Below are 18,349 nucleotides of genomic sequence, written 5' to 3'. Positions count from 1 at the left end.
ATTAGTTGTCCTGGAGTTTGCAATATGCATTTACAACTAACCTAATTCCACTTTTGAATAACACTATTCTTCTTCATGGGTAATGCAAGTGCCTTAGAATATTCTCAGTTCCTCCCTCTTGACCCTTATAACACTGCTGTCATTCATTTTAGCTATGCACAAGCTGTAATAACCAAATACATTGTTGCTATTATTTTCATATATTTTTTATCAATTAAAAATAAGAAAGATAAAATATTTTACCTTCATTTATTCCTTTTCTAGTACATAATTCCTTTCTTTATGTGCATCTGAGTTTCTGAAGTATTTCAGAAAATAGGCTTGGCATTATTAGTAGTATGTGATCTCTAGTAACCACAATGAGACACCACTTCCCACCCACTAGTATGATATAACTAAAATCAAAAAGAAAATCACAAGTGTTAGCAAGGATGTGGAGAAACTGGAAACCTCATACACTGCTTGTGGCAATGAAGAATGGTGCAGCCACCATGGGAAACATTTTGGCAGTTCCTCAAAAAAAATAGAATTATCCGCCTGTAATCCCAGCACTTTGGGAGGCCGAGGCAGGCGGATCATGAGGTCAGGAGATTGAGACCATTCTGGCTAACATGGTGAAACCCTGTCTCTACTAAAGATACAAAAAATTAGCCAGGCATCGTGGCGGGTGCCTGTAGTCCCAGCTACTCAGGAGGCTGAGGCAGAAGAATGGCGTGAACCCAGGAGGCGGAGCTTGCAGTGAGCCAAGATCGCGCCACTGCACTCCAGCCTGGGCAACAGAGCAAGACTCCATCTCAAAAAAAAAAAAAAGAAAGAAAGAAAGAAAAAAAATAGAATTATCATATAACCCAGTAATTCCACTCCTAGGTATAGACTCAAAAGAAGTGAAAACAGGTGTTCAAACAAAAACTTGTACACGAGTATTTATTACAGCATTATTCACAATAGCCAAAAAGTAGAAACAATCTAAAAGTCCATCAGCTGATTAATAAACACCATGTGGCATATCACACAATAAACTATTCAGCCAGAAAAAGGAATCAAGTTTTGAGAGACATGCTACAACATAGAGGAATCGCGGGCCAGGCATGGTGGCTCACGCCTGTAATCCCAGCACTTTAGGAGGCCGAGGTGGGTGGATCACGAGGTCAGGAGTTCAAGACCAGCCTAACCAACATGGTGAAACCCCGTCTCTACTAAAAATACAAAAATGAGCCGGGCATGGTGGCACGCACCTGTAGTCCCAGCTACTCAGGAGGCTGAGGCAGGAGAATTGCTTGAACCTGGGAGGTGGAGGTTGCAGTGAGCTGAGATTGTGCTACTGCACTCCAGCCTGGGTGACAGAGTGAGACTCTGTTTCAAAAAAAAAAAATAGAGGAATTGCAAAACCATCATGCATGCCAAGTTCAAAAAGCCAGACTCAAAAGGTCACATGTTCTATGATTCCTTCATTATGAAACATCCAAAATAGGTAAATCCACAGGCACAGAGAGCAGATTAGTGGTTGCCAGGAACTCAGGGAGAGGAGTATGGGGAGTGAGAGGTTAATAATCTGAGTTTCCTTTTTGGTATGATAAAAATGTTTTGGAAGGGTTAATTTTATGTTATATGAATTTTACTTCAATAAAATCTAGGGCCAGTCACAGTGGCTCACGCCTGTAATCCCAGCACTTTGGGAGACCAAGGCAGGAGGATCTCTTGAGCTCGGAAGTTCAAGACCACCATAGGAAACATAGCGAGATTTCATCTCTACTAAAACTAAAAAAAAAATTAGCCAGAAGTGGTGGCGCACGCCTGTAGTCCCAGCTACATGGGAGGTTGAGGTGGGAGGATCGCTTCAGCCCAGGAGATCAAAGCTACAGTAGCTGTGATCATGCCACTGCTTGAGCCAGGGAGACAGAGCCAGATCCTGTCTCTAAATACATACATACATACATACATACATACGTACATACATAATCTTCTGGAAAAAAAAAACTTTTTTTTGGAGTGCAGTGGTGTGATCAGAGCTCACTGTAGCCTCGAACTCCTGGGCTCAAGTGATCTTCCCACCTCAGACTCCTGAGTAGCTGGGACTACAGATGTGTGGTTTTGTTGTAGAGATGGGGTTTTGCCACGTTACCAAGGTTGGTCTTGAACGCCTAGGCTCAAGCCATCCACCTGCCTCGGCCTCCCAAAGTGCCGGGATTAGAAGTGTGCACCACCATACCTGACTGAATGTTTTATTCTATAGCATCCTATTCTATATCATAGTTGAAATATTTTGCGTTACCTCTTTGAAGATGTAAGTTTTCTCCCTATAATGCCTATTTTTTTTCTGGTTGCTTTCTCCTATAATTGGATTTTCACAAATAATCTGATAATACTAGGTTGCTTGTTAACACTCAAGAGAGGGAGACAAATAAGCTAAGGGAAGCACTGGTGACATTGGGTGCTTTCCACTGTGGGCTCCTCTCCTGGGAATCTGGTGGGCTTTGTGTGAGAGAATACCCAATATTCAGATTTTTTAAAGGATTTTCTTTTTGAGCTGGTCTAATTTCCTATAAAAGACTAAAACTCTTTTGCTTTGAGGATGAGGCCACCATAGCTGCCAGCATTCTGGGAGCTGAGTAGCAGAAGAGAACACAGCTCTTTATTTTCTACTTTAAATGAAAGTTGCCACAAAATTAATTAAAAGGCAAAAATGCTAAAAGTTAATCCTTTATATTGACTGTATAGCTCCAAATATTGTCAGCATACATTGTAAATTTTAAGAGGTTCCATTTTATAAAAGCTTATATGGCAATACCTGAGATAGGACTTGAACAAGCACTTAATATACACTCACTGACAAGGTTAAGTACATTCATAGAGAAATACAAAGAAAATAGATCAGCAATAATATTTTACAGGACTATGAACCACTCCCCAGGAGAAGAAAGATGTTTTAAATAAGAAAGAGTAAGTAACCTTTACATCAAGGAAAATCTAATTTGTATATTTAGAAACCATGATAAAATTAACAGGGAAAACTTTACTTAAAATTATAGCCCCTTTCTTGATCTGCAATAGGATAGTGCAATTCCTTGGAATAACCAAGGAAACATCCCTGATATTCTTTCCATCCACAGTTAAGAGTAAAAACTGTCCAAATAACAAGGTCACCTTTCATACTTAACATATGGCATATAATTATCATTTCTAGTTTGTAGAATGGTGGTAATTCTACCATTTTAGCCATGGTCATTGAAAACTCTTAATGAAAATTCCTGCTGAAAGGAAAGTGACAGCAAGAGCTAAAGCCATTCCATGATAGAATATCAGCTGCCTCACTGTCAGGACCTCTCCAGCGGTGGACATTGCATACTGGGTGTTTTCTTCTGGTCTCATCAGTCGAGGGGTCTGGCTCTCTGGTCTGATGATATCAGGCAAAATGATTCCATCAGTTACTTCTCTTCCCAAGATAGGTAGATCTGTTTGCAGAGAATAGTGGGGTATTCACTTATGTCCAGGTCAAGTAAAGGCATATTATGAAGTTTATGTAAGAATACGTTATAAACGATAACCCTCAGTTATCAGTTAGTATATGTGAAATTACATTTAAAAATATTTCATAGGAGAACCCACAGGTGATCTCACCAATTACTAGGGCTGAGACAAGTTTTATTGAGCAAGAGAGCAGGATCTTGCAAACTGAGCAACTCTGGCTACACTGTTTCAGTTTTCGTACCTCAGACATTGAATATACTAGAGAATGGCCTCTGTTACCTGAGGAGGTAGGCATGGTCTCTTTATTCCCTTTTAGTCCAGCTTGAACCTGTGCCTAGAAACAAGTGTCACATGAGTAAATGCAGAGTAAGTTTAATCACGCTAGTAGTTGTTTGCTAAAACTTTGACTTAAAGCCATTGTGGGCTGGGCGCAATGGCTCACGCCTGTAATCCCAGCACTTTGGAAGGTTGAGGTGAGCGGATCACCTGAGGCCAGGAGTTTAAGACCAGCCTGGCCAACATGGCAAAACCCCATGTCTACTAAAAATGCAAAAAATTAGCCAGGCGTGGTGGTGGGCTATTCCCAGCTACTCAGGAGTCTATGGCAGGAGAATAATTTGAATCCAGGAAGTGGGGGTCGCAGTGAGCCAAGATTGCACCATTCCACTGCAGTCTGAGTGACAGAGTGAGACTCTGTCTCGAAAAATAAATAAAGCTACTATGAAACCTACTGCTAATGGGTTACAGTATCTAGCACAGTCTGTCTTGGTCCTGGATGTGCCATAAAGCAAGAGAACAACACCAGAAAAACACAGACTCAGTTCACAACAATAATATAAAAAGCTGCTGTTGCTGGAGCGGCAAGTTTAACATATCATTTGCACTTGTGCCCTTCAGTGCTCCGAAACACAGATAGAAGGAAGAAAGTCTGAAGGTCAATGGTATTGTGATCTAATGGGTAGTTTATGGCCCATCTTAATCTCCTATAAAGTTTAGTCCCTGAATAAATCAAACAGAAGATAGGAAAGATATAATGCATCATAGTTAGGCAAATCTAAAGCATAAAGTTGGTCAAAGCTTAGACAGTGATGGTTGACATGCCTAAACTCATCTTGTTTCCTTATTAATAATCCCTAAGCCAACCACCCATCTCTTTTTTTAAAAAAGTATTATTATTATTTTTAGTAGAGATGGCTTCTTGCTATGTTGCCCAGGCTAGTCTTGAACTCCTGGCCTCAAGTCATCCTCCTGCCTCAGCCTCCTAAAGTGCTGGGATTACAGGTGTGAGCCACTGTACCCAACCACCCATCTCATCTCAAGCCTCAAACAATAAAAACTGCTTGGCCAGGCATGGTGTCTCACGCCTGTAATCCCAGCACTTTGGGAGGCTAAGGTGGGTGGATCACGAGGTCAGGAGTTCGAGACCAGCCTGGCCAACAAAGTGAACCCCCCCGCCCACGACCGTCTCTAGTAAAAATACAAAAAATTAGCCGGGCGTGGTGGCACGTGCCTGTAATCCCAGCTATTTGGGAGTCTGAGACAGGAGAATCGCTTGAACCCAGGAAGCAGAGGTTGCAGTGAGCTGAGATCGCGCCATTGCACTCCAGCCTGGGCAACAGAGCGAGATTCCGTCTCGAGAAAAAAACAAACAAAAAAATGGTTCCCAGTTCAGCATGTAGATGCTCACATCAGTGAAGATGCAGACTCTATCCACATGTTGTTGTTCTGCCCCCAAAGTACTTCCCACAGATCACAGATACTTAATATACTGCTTTTATGAAACTATGGACAAAATAGAAAGAGGCATAAAGAACAGCTAACAAGTCAGTATAAACAGGAAACAAACTACTATTTTCCTACAACTAGTACACCCAAACAGCAAAATATATATATCTTTAAATTAAGAGACAGGGTCTTCCTCTGTTGCCCAGGCTGGTCTCACACTCACTTGGGCTCAAGTGATCCTCCTGCCTCGGCCTCCCAAAGTGCTGTGATAATAGGTGTGAACCACCATGCCTGGCCCTAATTCCTTTTCTTTTTTAGGTTGAGTCCCTGGTTAGTAGATATTAAATCAGCTCTATATAAAGAGGAAAATGTGCTGAAATATGTTTTCTTTTGCCTCCCCTCCCCACAATGTTAGATGTATTTCATGATTCACAGTGAATCATTCTGCCAATATCATTTTTACCATTTTGACCCTAAGAGGTTCCTTACCATGCCATGGGATTAAGTAGAGCCATGTTTCTAAAATAATACACTGACTGTTACCTGCTCCACAACTTTGTTCCAGTTTATCCTCAAGATGTACACCAGATAGAAAAGGGCTTGAAAGAAGACACAAACTATCAATCCAGACCAGAGACCTATGGGTATAAAATGAAATCAGAGTTTAGATTTTTTTCAATTCTGTTCCTATGAGCATTAAAATTCTTCCCTAACTACTGTATCCATAGAGTGAAATTTCAGTTAATTTCCCTAAAATTTTAGATAAAATTTTAGATAATTATGGACAAAGATTAGACTCAAGTTTACCACTGAACTATTCACGGCAATCATTCAATCAATGAACGACACAAAACCTCCAAAACTGTTTGCTGCTTGTATGTTAACAAATACTTGCTGCCTTCAGTTTTATGCCAGGTATTGTTTTAAGGGCTAGAGATACAGAACTGAGCAGGCAGATGAGCTAGGTGTCCTTGGGAGTTTATGTTCTACTGTGCAGGACAAATAATAAACAAGGAAGCAATCATGCAGTCATTTTAGGAGTGAGAGGTGCCAGGACAGACACCGGGCAGAGCCACGTCATAGCACCAAAGATTTGCAGATGAGAATGTGAATGAGACAGCCAGGCCCCTCTAAGGTGGGACCTGGCAGCGAGAAGACGCCATGAGAAGTCTAGGACGGGCACTTCAGGCAGAGGGAAGAGAAGAACCCCAGCCAGAGGAGTCCCAGGAGCTGAGGGGCCAGTCAGAAAGGAGCACAGTAGCAGGGGAGCATCCAGGAGATGGGGTCAGAGAAGCAGGCTCAAAGGATGTGAATGCCATGGTAGGACTGGGGTTCATCCTAAGGCTGACGGGGACCTGCCACAGAGCTCAAGCCTGGGGTGTGCATCCACAGATGTGAGACCTGATGTTTTCAAAAGCTTGCCTTGAAAACAATCCGTCCAACCACGGGATGGAAAATAGTATTGGGAATCCAAGAGTGCTTGGTAGAGAAGAGACAGTAATAAATATGGCTGTTCTGTCCCCAAATAAATAATGACGAATTCCAGCTTGAAATAAAATATCCTATGGTCCCAGCCTGTACCAGTCATTTAAGTGGGAGATGACACAGAAGACACTTACTCATTAATCCACCAGATGACATTTCCAAAAAGACGATAAGAAACAGCCGCTGTGTTTGTGTTGACACAAAGTTCTTGTGACAGCTGTAAGACTAATACTTCACAAAGAAATGGTGACAGAATCAGAGTTTTTACCTAGTAAAAGTAATGCACTGGTTGGATACAGAACAAAAGGAGTTATTTGAGTACATATTACAGGACTCATTCCATTTTCTAGTTAGACTTTTTAAAAACAAAATGAAATTCATTGTTGCTAAATCTGTAGAAAATGAAGATGTGGACATATATGCGAAACACATATATAACAACTTATCCCAAAAGCACATAAGTTAATTTGCACAATTCTTTACATTTAGAACCTCAATAAAGTGGATAATTTCCTTAAAAAATATAACTTACCCATGTTGACACAATAAAAGAAAGTCTTAATAGACTGAGAAGAAATTGAGAAAGCTGTACAAAGAATAAACTACTTCAAAATGCCAGGTCATGGCAGTTTCATGGAAGAATTACACCAAACCTTTATAAAACAGAGAATTCTTATACTACTTAAATTGTCCTGAGGCACACAAAAAGGTAAAATTTTTAATTATCTTTAAGAAGTGAGTATAACATTAATATCATTAATATCAAAACCTAACAAAGATACACAAAAAATAGAATTACAGACCAATCTTACTTATAAATTTTAGTGCAAAATTTTTTAATAAAATATTTAAAAAGTGTAGGAGTTCAATAAAAAACAAGATATCATAATCAGGATAGTTCAATATGAGGACACCAATTAATAGTATTTATCTTCATGATAGACCTAAGGAGAAAAATTATAGAATCATTTCTGATAGCACTAAAAAGGCATCTGGCAAAATGCTCAACTATTTTTGTTTCAATAAAATAGACTTCATGGACATTTCCTGAACATGATTTCAAAAAACACGAGCACATACATTCATAGTTGTGTGTGTGTGTGTGTGTGCATTTTTTTGTTTTTTGTTTTTTGGTTTTTTTTGAGACAGAGTCTCACACTGTCACCCAGGCTGGAGTGCAATGGCACGATCTCGGCCCAATGCAACCTCTGCCTCCCAGGTTCAAGCAATTCTCCTGCCTCAGCCTCCCCAGTAGCTGGGATTACAGGCGCCACCACCAGGCCTGGCTAATTTTTTGTATTTTTAGTAGAGACAGGGTTTCACTGTGTTGGCCAGGCTGATCTCAAACGCCTAACCTCATGATCCACCCACCTCGGCCTCCCAAAGTGCTGGGATTACAGGCGTGAGCCACTGCGCCTGGCCGTGTGCGTGTATTTCAACCTCAAATCCAGCATACCATTTAGTAGAGGAACACTGGCAGCACTATCACTAAAGTAATGAATAAGACAAGAATTTCCACTTTTACCACAACTTACTGTACTACTAGAGGCATTATGCCGGAAAAAAGAGAAGAGCAGTGCCCTCTTCTTCTCTTTTGCAATGCTTAACCAACAGGTATTGACAATTGTATAAATAAGTATTGAATCTGGCCCTCATTCAGAGGGCAGGACCATGTTTATTTTGTTTGCCATTGCATTTCCAGTGTATTTGTGTGGAGGAGGCACCCAATAAATATTGGGGGAGAAAATAATTTTTCCTATTAACACAAGGGCAACTTTCTAGTTGATTGCTTTTTTTAAAGAGTTATTTTGTTTTCTTGTTTCCAGTGGGGCTGGAGTCAGTTGTTTTATATCTCAAGCAGTTTATCTTAATATGACAAGTGAGATTTGAGACAAGTCACAGGACTCAAACACATACCTATTATCCTGAGTTTAGTAGCTAACATCAGAGATACTCCAATGGGAAAACCAAAGACATAGTACCCAATGGCATTCAAGATAGCGCCAATGTTTTGTTTTCCTGTACCTCTCAGGACTCCACCACAGGCGCCCTATGGAGAGGAAAACCAAACCCAATGTTGCTGTCAAGTCTGTCATCATCACAAGGCTCAGAAATATGGATACAGTCAAATGGCCCTAACTCAAAACAGGCACAGCACATTATGTAAGAGAAAAAGGAAATCTTTTGTTTCTAAAGTTATATTAACAACCACAGCAATAAAAAACCACAGCTCCTTTCATCAGAAACCTATCATAACATGACTTAAATCTCTAACTCTTTATCTTGACTATTTAAAAACATTTTGTAAGTTAAAAAAAGATGTAGAGGTTTCATCAATGGCATCTCTTCAAAAGTTAGCCTAATATCATGGCTGAGAAACATTAACGCCATTGCAGGCTTCTCATCCACACTTCTTACCACAGTTTCAATGGGTGCCACATCTTCAGGATGACATGGACAAAGTGCAAGAAATTCCATGGAAAAAAAGCAAGATGACTAATGCCTAGAAATCATGTCATGAGGAAAAAACTCAAACTGGGAAGAAGCCGGATGGGCTGATTCTGGGGTAGAGCAGGTCTTCAAACCCTTGTACACCCACAGATCAGCCTAGACAGGGACTTTCTAGTGGTCAGAGTCAACTCAAAGGTGGCGTGGCCTGCAGTGGAGGGTTCAAGCAAAGGTCACCTCACCACTTGGATACAACACCTGGCATTCAGGCACCAGATGAAGATAGAGGAGGGGAGAACTCACTTGGCTCACAAGCCTCTTCTCCACCTTGAGAGGCTACACTCTTTAATAAACCATCTTCCCCCAAGTGACTCACACTGTCTAAAGCAAGAGCTTTCTCTTTTTAAAAATAAAATCACCGACCTCTAATTTCTAATTAAAAAGCTAGAAACACAAAACAAATTTTGCTATCTTTATTAGAGTAAAATCACTCCAAATACTCACTGCAAGTGCATCAAATAGATGAAAAGGGGCAAAAATAGGTATCACTTGGCTCACAAGGGAAGTAATATCTCTGTTAGAGGAAAAGAAAGTAGTTAGTGATCTAAAAATCACATTAAAGTGGGGTATTAATTAACTACTGATCTGACAAACCTGACAAATTTATCAATAAATTCAGTCAAAACAGTACATTTCTTTTTTTATAAAGTTAGTACATAATAAAACCTCACTGATTTAAAATTTATTATTATATAGAATTTAGGTTAAAATGGACAAGGCTGCCACTATAGAAGATAATTCTGAAAACTTTATCTGGATATATAAATGTGGGGATTGGGAAGAACTCGATACAGGTTTCAGCCTGGGTGTGGGAATCGTCCTTAAAAATGGAGTTGAAGGCCAGTATTCACATAGGAAGCATTTGCTTCCTCAGGGAGCCCCTGAACTCTGTTCAGTTATGGTGGAAGATCTGCCTGGGGAGCTCTGCAGAAAGATGCTGGGGCTCTGGAGAGGGACACAGCAGAGGTAACTAGAGACCCGTGAGATGGATCTAGAGTGGGTAAACACATGAAACAGGCCCAGTGCCCTCTCCCACTTATCCTACAGGGAAGCCCGCTGGTCAACAGGTACCACCAATTTAGACAGAGCCTACAGGACATCCTCTGACTCAGAGGAGTGACCTCTTTGGAACAGACCTACAGGACTGCAGAGTTACCTAACGTCTGCACTGTCTCCACCAATCAACATGGCAACACAGTCTTTCACTCAAAAATACAAATGTTCACAAAAACAAATGTTCACAATTGCAAAGATATGGAACCAACTAAGTGCCCATCAATCAATGAGTGAATAAAGAAAATATGGTATATATACACCATAGAATACAAGCCATACAAAAGAAATAATGAAATAATGTCTTTTGCAGCAACTTGGATGGAGCTGGAGGCCATTATTCTAAGTGAAGTAACTCAGGAATGGAAAACCAAATACTGTATGTTCTTACTCTTAACTGGGAGCTAAGCTATGTGAGTATGCAAAGGCATACAGAATGGTATAATGGGCACTGGAGACTCAAAAGCTGGGGGTGGGATAGGGATAAAATAACTACATATTGGGTACAATGTATACTACTCAGGTGATGGGTACACTAAAATCTCAGACTTCACTACTACACAGTTTATCTGTGTAACCAAAAACCACTTGTACCCTGAAAGCTATTGAAATAAAAACATATTTTAAAAATAGAAAAATAAAATACATTTTCAACATTAAAAAAAAAAAAACAAAAATACAAATGTTAAATCAATGTTCACCAGACATTGAGGAAAATCAACAGCACAAAAAAAGGAAAGACCAAAATAAGCCTGCTAATACAACAGGAAACAAAGAATGCAAGGAACATGAGAGAAAAAAATTTTTTTTAATTATAATTACTATTATCAGAGACATTTATCAGCTAACAACAGGCAATTAAGGAAGAGGAGCAATTGGGAGAAAAGTAATTGGAAATGAAAAATATGAACACTAAAGACCTTTTTTTAGAAACTGGATAATGAATAGACATGGCTAAACTACATTTCAACTTGAAAGATAAAGTTGAAAAAATATCCCAAACACAGAGATAGAAACTGGGAGAAAAGAGACATGTCAGATTAATCCATACATTCTATCCTTTATCTAAAAAGAATTCCAAAAGGAGAGAACGGAAAAAAGGAAAAGGAGTAAAATTTTTTTTAAAGGGTAAATTTTCTAGAGCTAAAGAAAAATCCAATGCTTCAGATTGAAAGTCTACAAAATAGCAAGCAGAATATAAGAAAAAAGATTCACCCACACCTAAGCACACCCAGCAGAGACAAAAATAATATCTGAAAGATTTCCAGAAAAAAAAATTTGTTCTACAAAAGAACGAGAGCCAAATCAGCATGAGAAGCCTCTATCCAGGTGACATCATGAACAACAGTGGAGTAGGAAGCTCAAGAATCAGTCTCTTGTGAGACTGATGGCGAGAGATGTCACAGTCAATGATTTTGGCACTCTGGAGGCTAGTGAGAAACTCGCAGTGAGCAACAAGGGGAATGCCTGAAGAAAGGGCCTGGTGATCATGGGTGAATTGCATTTCACATAGTGGCTACCTTTTCCCATCTTCCAGTTCCGTGGCAGGCAGCTGCAGGGATGGCTGCCTGCATTCCTAGTGTGGCTTACTAGTGCCAAACTGGGCAATAAAAACCTTATCCTCTAAAAATTAACGTTGTGTGTTTCGATCTATCTGGAGGTTCCACTGAGGAGCTGGCATAGAGGCCCTTTGGGATGAAGTGGCTTCACAGGCAGTGCCTGTCAAGAAAAAAGCCAGCTTAACTTTCTTGTTAGATAAAGGCATTTAAGGAAATCCCTGCCAGATCATTCTGTCTTTGTAAAAACCACTTTGGAAAAATTACTAAACAAATAGACAAATAGCCCCAACAAATAAGAACAACAATGCCTGGAGAGAGATGAAAATCTGATTTCCAGTGTTTTCATATAACAATACTCACAATGTTCAGTTCTCAACACAAAATTACAGAGCATACAGAGACAGGAAAGTATGGCCCATTCACAGGAAACACAAATTGGCAAAAATTGTGAGAATCAATTTTTTCATGGCTGACTGTGGTTGCTCACACCTGTAATCCCAGTGCTTTGGGAGGCCAAGGCAGGAGGCTCACTTGAGTCCGGGAGTTTGAAACCAGACTGGGCAACATAGTGAGACGCTATCTCTACAAAAAAATTTTTTTTTAAAAATAACTAGCTGCACACAGGGGCAAGCACCTGTAGTTCCAGCTACTTGGGAGGCTGAAGCAGTAGGATCACTTGAGCCCAGGAGCTTGAGGCTGCAGTGAGCTGTGACTGCACCACTGCACTCCAACCTTGGTGACAGAGCGAGACCCTGTCTCTTAAAAATATTTTTTTTAATGTAAAAAAATACAGTTTTTTTCCCAGATTTTCAGAAATTCACTAAAGGGAATTGGGAGCATTTATTTAAGAAAGGTGGCTGAATCTTGGTAAGAACAGTAGGCATTGTGGTATTTTAACTTACCCTAATATCATCCTGTTGCTCCTAGCTCAGCAGTAACCTTGAAAAATAACAGTTCCAGGACTTGAGGAGGAAGAATGGGTTGAACTCTTTGAAAGCCCTATTCCCAAGGAATAGTTATTATTTCACAGACAGATCATCTGTCTGGTGGTTCCCTAGAAGACCCCACTTGAAAGGCTAACTTTATTTCACCTGATTCAAACCTGCCCAGTGCTAAAGTTGATGTTGAGGGATGTTTGTTGAAAATGTATACGGCAAATGTTTTAGCTGCTGCTGCCTGATACAAGGGATACACAATAAACTCACCAAAAATCTTAGTAGGAATGGCTGGGGAATGAAATGTCTGAGGGGCTTTGCAAAGTTCTGACGTATTCTGGGGAATCTAGAAGGCCACATGCATGCTTAAGACTGTGCCCCTGCTCAAGGAAGACCCATTAAGGCCTAAGCACTCACCTCTGGCCGAACTTGAGACTCTGCACAAACAGGAAGTGAAGTTTAAAACCAAGTTGTGGCTGGACATGGTGGCTCATGCCTGTAATCCCAGCACTTTGGGAGGCCGAGGCGGGCGGATCACATGAGGTCAGGAGTTCGAGACCAGCCTGGCCAAAATGGTGAAACTCCATCTCTACTAAAAATACAAAAATTAGCTGGGCAGGGTGGCACATGCCTATAGTCCCAGCTACTTGGGAGGCTGAGGCAGGAGAGTTGCTTAAACCTGGGAGGTGGAGGTTACAGTGAGCTGAGATAGTGCCACTGCACTTCTAGCCTGGGAGACAGAGTGAGACTCCATCTCAAAATAAAAACAAAAAACAAAGTTGTAAACTGCCTCACTGAGTGTTGAAGGTGTTCCTCAAAATGCACAGAGAGTCCCTTGGCAAAGAATGGGAGATATTTGGGATTCTAAGCATTTGAGAAAATATTTCTCCAATAATTAGCTGACATTAAGCTAACAGAACAGGGACTTTAGTGGCTATATTTGGCAAATAATATAGACTTCACAGAATTAGTCCATAAAAATCACTAAGCAAACAAGCAGCAACAGCAAAAGCCCCTAAAGAAAAAGACAATCTGACTTCTAGAACAGTGGCACTGTAATATTTAAAATGTCCAGTTTTCAACAAAAAACTATGAGTCATGCAAAGAAACAAAAAGATACAGCCCATACACAGGGTAAAAAGCAATCAATAAGAATTCTCTCTGAAGAAGCCCAAACATTGGACTTATCAAAAAAGACTTTTTTTTTTTAAAAGAGACAGGGTCTCGCTCTGTCACTCAGGCTGGAATGCAGTGGCACTATCCTGGCTCACTGCAGCCTTGAACTCCTGAACTCAGGAAATCCTCCTGCCTCAGCCTCCTGAGTAGCTGGGACTACAGGCACATGCCACCATGCCTGGCTAATTTTTAGTTTTATTTTTAATTTAATTTAAAATTTTTATAGAGACAGGGTCTTGCTATGTTGCTCAGGCTGGTCTCAAACTCCTGGCCTCAAGTGATTTCACCTTGGCCTCCCAAAGTGCTGGAACCACAGGCATGAGCTCCTGCACCCAGTCAAAAAAAAAAAAAAGACTTTAATTCAGCTATTTTAAATATGTTGAAAGAGATAAAACTACATCTAATGAAGTATGAGAATATTGTCTCACCAAATAGATGCTATCAATACAGATATATAAATTATTTTCCAAGAGAACCAAATAAAAACTATGGAGTTGAAAAGTACCACAACTGAAGTGAAAAATTCACTAGAGGGCTCAAGAGCAGATTTGAGCCGGCAAAAGAAAGAATCAGCAAACTTAAAGATAGGATAATTGAGATTAGTCTAAGGAACAGAAAAAAAAGGTAAGAAAAGTGAACACAGATATAGGGACCTAGGGAACACAATCAAGCATATCAGCATATAAATAATGGAAGTCTCAGAGGTGAGGAGAGAAAGAAAAAAACATAAAAATATTTGAAGAAAGAATAACTGAAAACTTCCCAAATTTGATGAAAGACATGAATCTACATATCCAAGAAGCCCAACAAGCACCAAGTAGGATGAACTTGAGGAGGCAAGGTCATTTGCTGACAGTGATGGTGGAAGGTGGTAGGGAGGGGCCAGTGGTTTTAAAAGAGTAGAGAAGGTTTAACATGGGTTGCAGAGATGGACGGTGAGATGACTAAACAAAGGTAGGGCAGGGTGCTGAGGGTCTAATTATGGTTAATGGTCATACGTTTCTAGTGTAACCAATATGAAGTGATTGGCTATTAGTACAGAAAATGTGCAACTGGGTTCCTCCAGGATGGAGTTCTGTCATTTAGAAGGGTCAAAAGAATTCAGGTTACTGGCAAAAGAGTTACTAAAATGATGAACCATACTGACTAAGCTACATAAGGAAGGAAGTAAAGGCAGGAATGTGGTGGATTGAGAAAGAGTTGTCAACTGACTGGGAGGCCCAAGTGGTTGAAGAAACCTCTTAAGTAGACACAGCTATAAAAGTATGCTGGAAGGATTAGGGATGTGGCCAGTTAAAGGGCTGAAGTTGGAACAGTTATATGCAATGAAAAATCCCAAAATATGATCACGGAGTGTGTGCCCAAGGTAGGGCAGAGAAAGTTACCGGAGAGAGGACTGGGGAGTTGAGGTGAGGGGCTGGGGCATTGAATGTCTTCATCTATATGGATGCTGAGTTCACACAGGATGCTGGTAAGATTTGAGGGTAGAAAGACTGTATGAAGGTGCTAGGGTTTTACATAAAAGAGGAGGAAATGAAGATCTAAAAGTGTATATCACATGTACAGGTGCCACTAGCTGGAAAGGATAGGACATACTGTCACTGGAAAAATTAGACACCAAAAATGTCAAGATGACTAGAAAATAAGAAAAAAACAATTAATGGGTCCAAATGTAGGATTCTGCACTTGGGCTCAGGAGGACAACCACACAAAGGAAGGGTGGTGATGCTGTGGCTGGTCAGTGGCACATTGGCAGGTCATGTGGTGTAGCCACCAAAAACTTAGTACTTCCCTAGAAGTCTAACGGGTTCTGCTCTAATGGAAATGGTTCTTCTCTAAATGGTGCTGTTTGTACTATGGACACTGCCTTCAGGCTTCTGTTAATTCAAGATGAAGATGGTAGAGACTCAAAACCACATTCCATGAGAAATGACTGAAGGAATTACAAATGTTTACCATGAAGATCCTGTGGAGCATGAGCCATCATAAAAACATCCATAGGGCAGTAACTGAAAAATGGACAGACTCTCCTACAGAATCATAAGCCCAACAGCTGGTATCAGTGGGTGAAAGTTATGGGTAGGAAAGGTAGGTTTCAGTTCAAAAGAAAAGTGTTCTGAGAATCAAGCTGCATTGGGAGGTAGCAAGTTCCTCATCAGTGAGTTAATTAAGTATAAACTGGACAGCTTGGCCAGGATGTTCTAGAGGAATCCCAAGGTCAGATCGGTGATTACATCAAATAAATACCCTTTTAGACCCCTTTAATCTGAAGATTTTATCAAATGTGGAAAGTTTTTTGCCATTATTTCTTTAAAAAAAAAGTATTCTGCCCCTCTTCCCTCTCCTCCGCTTTGGGAACTACGTACGATTATGTGCTTTTAGGCCACTTACAGCTTGCTCATTTTCATTTTTTTCAGTCTTTTTTCTCTCTACATTTTATTTAGGATATTTACCATTGCTATATCTTTAAATTCACTAATCTTTTCTTCTACAGTGTCTAATCTGCTGTTAATGTCAACCAATGTATTTCCACCTCAGATTTTTTTGTTTCATCTCTTGCAATTCAATTTGCTTTTCTTTTCATAAAATTGATATCTCACTTTAGCATGCTCATGTTATTCTCTATTTTCTTAAAGATTAAACAAAATTATAGAAACCATTTTAGTATTCCTGAGTAGTAATTTTATCTGTTCATTTCTGGGTCAGTTTCTATTGATTGATGTTTCTCTTTATTATGGATTTTAGTTTATTATTTCTTTGTATGCCTGGTAATTATTAATTGTATGGCAGACATTGTGATTTTTACTTTGTTGGTTACTACATATTCTTGTACTATTTTAAATGCTCTTGAGCTTTGATACAGTTAAGTTCTGTGATGCAGTTGCTTCCTAGAAGCAGTTTGACCTTCTTGAGGTTTGCTTTTAAGCTTTGTTAAGCAGGACCAGAACACTCTTTATTTTTAGGGCTAATATTCCTCTACTACCCAGGCAAAACCCTCCTGAGAACTCCACCAGCTGTCTCATGTATTATGAGGTTGTTTCATTCTGGATGTTGGGAACACAAACTCTTCCCAGCCCTTATGAACTCCAGGGATTGTTTTGTCTGCTCCTTTCAGGTGTGTCCCGCTGGCTTCCAGTAGCATCCTCACATGCACATCCAGTTTGGTAGTCAACTAGACTTGAGAGAGCCCCTCTGTGGATTTTTTTTTTTTTTTTTTTTTGAGATGGAGTCTCAGTTTGTGGCCCAGGCTGGAGTGCAGTGGTGTGATCTCAGCTCACTGCAACCTCTGCCTCCTGGGTTCAAGCAATTCTCCTGCCTCAGCCTCCCAAGTAGCTGGCATTACAGATGTGTGCCACTATGCCTGGCTAATTTTGTATTTTTAGTAGAGATAGGGTTTCACCATATTGGCCAGGCTGGTCTCAAACTCCTGACCTCAGGTGATCCACCCACCTCAGCCTCCCAAAGTGCTGGGATTACAGGTGTGAGCCACTGTGCCCAGCCAAGATCTTGAAAGCACTCTCTCTCAAACTCTCTCCTCTCTGGTCCCCTGCCTTGTGAACTCAAGTCACATGGCCTCCCAAAACTCCCAACTCCATTTCTTCATCTCACAGAGATAGCAGGGCTTTCCCTCTTCCTGTGCTATGGCCTGGAAACTCTCCCCTAGTACACTGGGTAATCATAGTGTTCTCTCATTTTTTCCCCCTCTTTGGGCTGCCTGTTGTCCAATGTCTGAAAACTTTTTTCTTTTTTAAGATAAGGCCTTGCTCTGTCACCCAGGCTAGAGTGCAGTAGCATAATCATGGCTCACTGCAGCCCCAACTTCCTGGGCTTAGGTGATCCTCCCACAGAGCTGGGACTACAAGCATGTGCCACCACATCTAGGCAATTTTTGTAGTTTTTGTAGAGATGGGTCTTGCTATGTTGCCCATGCTGGTCTCAAACTCCTGGCCTCAAGGGATTGAAAACTATTTTAAAATATATATATATATTTTTATATATATAATGTACATATATACATATACATTTATACACATATACATACATATATAATATATACATATTATATATGTATATATACATACATAATATATACATATTATATATGTATATATACATACATAATATATACATATATTATATATACACATAATATATACATATATATTATATATACATACATAATATATACATATTATATATTATATATACATACATAATATATACATATTATATATTATATATACTATATAATATATACATATTATATATTATATATACATACATACATATATATACATATTATATGTATGTGTTGGCCAGTTTTTAGTTGTTTAAAGCAGAAAGGTAAATCCAGTCCCTATTACTCCATCTGATCACCTCCTTGGTCCTGAGATTTTATAAGAATACGTTTAGGCATTGGTCTAAAATCAGTGAGGTCAG

The 18,349-nt window shown here is 39.9% G+C and overlaps 1 protein-coding gene across 4 annotated transcripts in view; it reads right to left on the bottom strand.

The window, feature by feature from the left end:
- Positions 1-2,687: 2,687 nt before the first annotated feature.
- LOC104001141 (multidrug and toxin extrusion protein 2-like) overlaps positions 2,688-18,349 on the bottom strand; it is a 53,700-nt gene continuing 38,038 nt past the window's right edge. For 3 of the 4 annotated variants that reach the window (XM_063799731.1, XM_063799727.1, XM_009432588.4), the window contains 5 exons: positions 9,631-9,700; positions 6,813-8,728; positions 5,737-5,831; positions 3,748-3,802; positions 2,688-3,452 (listed from right to left, as the gene is read on the bottom strand). In XM_063799731.1, the coding sequence (XP_063655801.1) occupies positions 9,681-9,700 (20 nt within the window). In that variant the 3' untranslated portion in view covers positions 2,688-3,452; positions 3,748-3,802; positions 5,737-5,831; positions 6,813-8,728; positions 9,631-9,680. The remainder of the gene's footprint in view (positions 3,453-3,747; positions 3,803-5,736; positions 5,832-6,812; positions 8,729-9,630; positions 9,701-18,349) is intronic. The other variant, XM_063799728.1, reaches the window with a different exon arrangement.

Source organism: Pan troglodytes, chromosome 19 (assembly GCF_028858775.2).
Source record: "Pan troglodytes isolate AG18354 chromosome 19, NHGRI_mPanTro3-v2.0_pri, whole genome shotgun sequence".
NCBI lineage: Eukaryota > Metazoa > Chordata > Mammalia > Primates > Hominidae > Pan > Pan troglodytes.
Note: the sequence above shows the minus strand (reverse complement) of the source record. Positions and strands in the feature narration are given on the sequence as shown.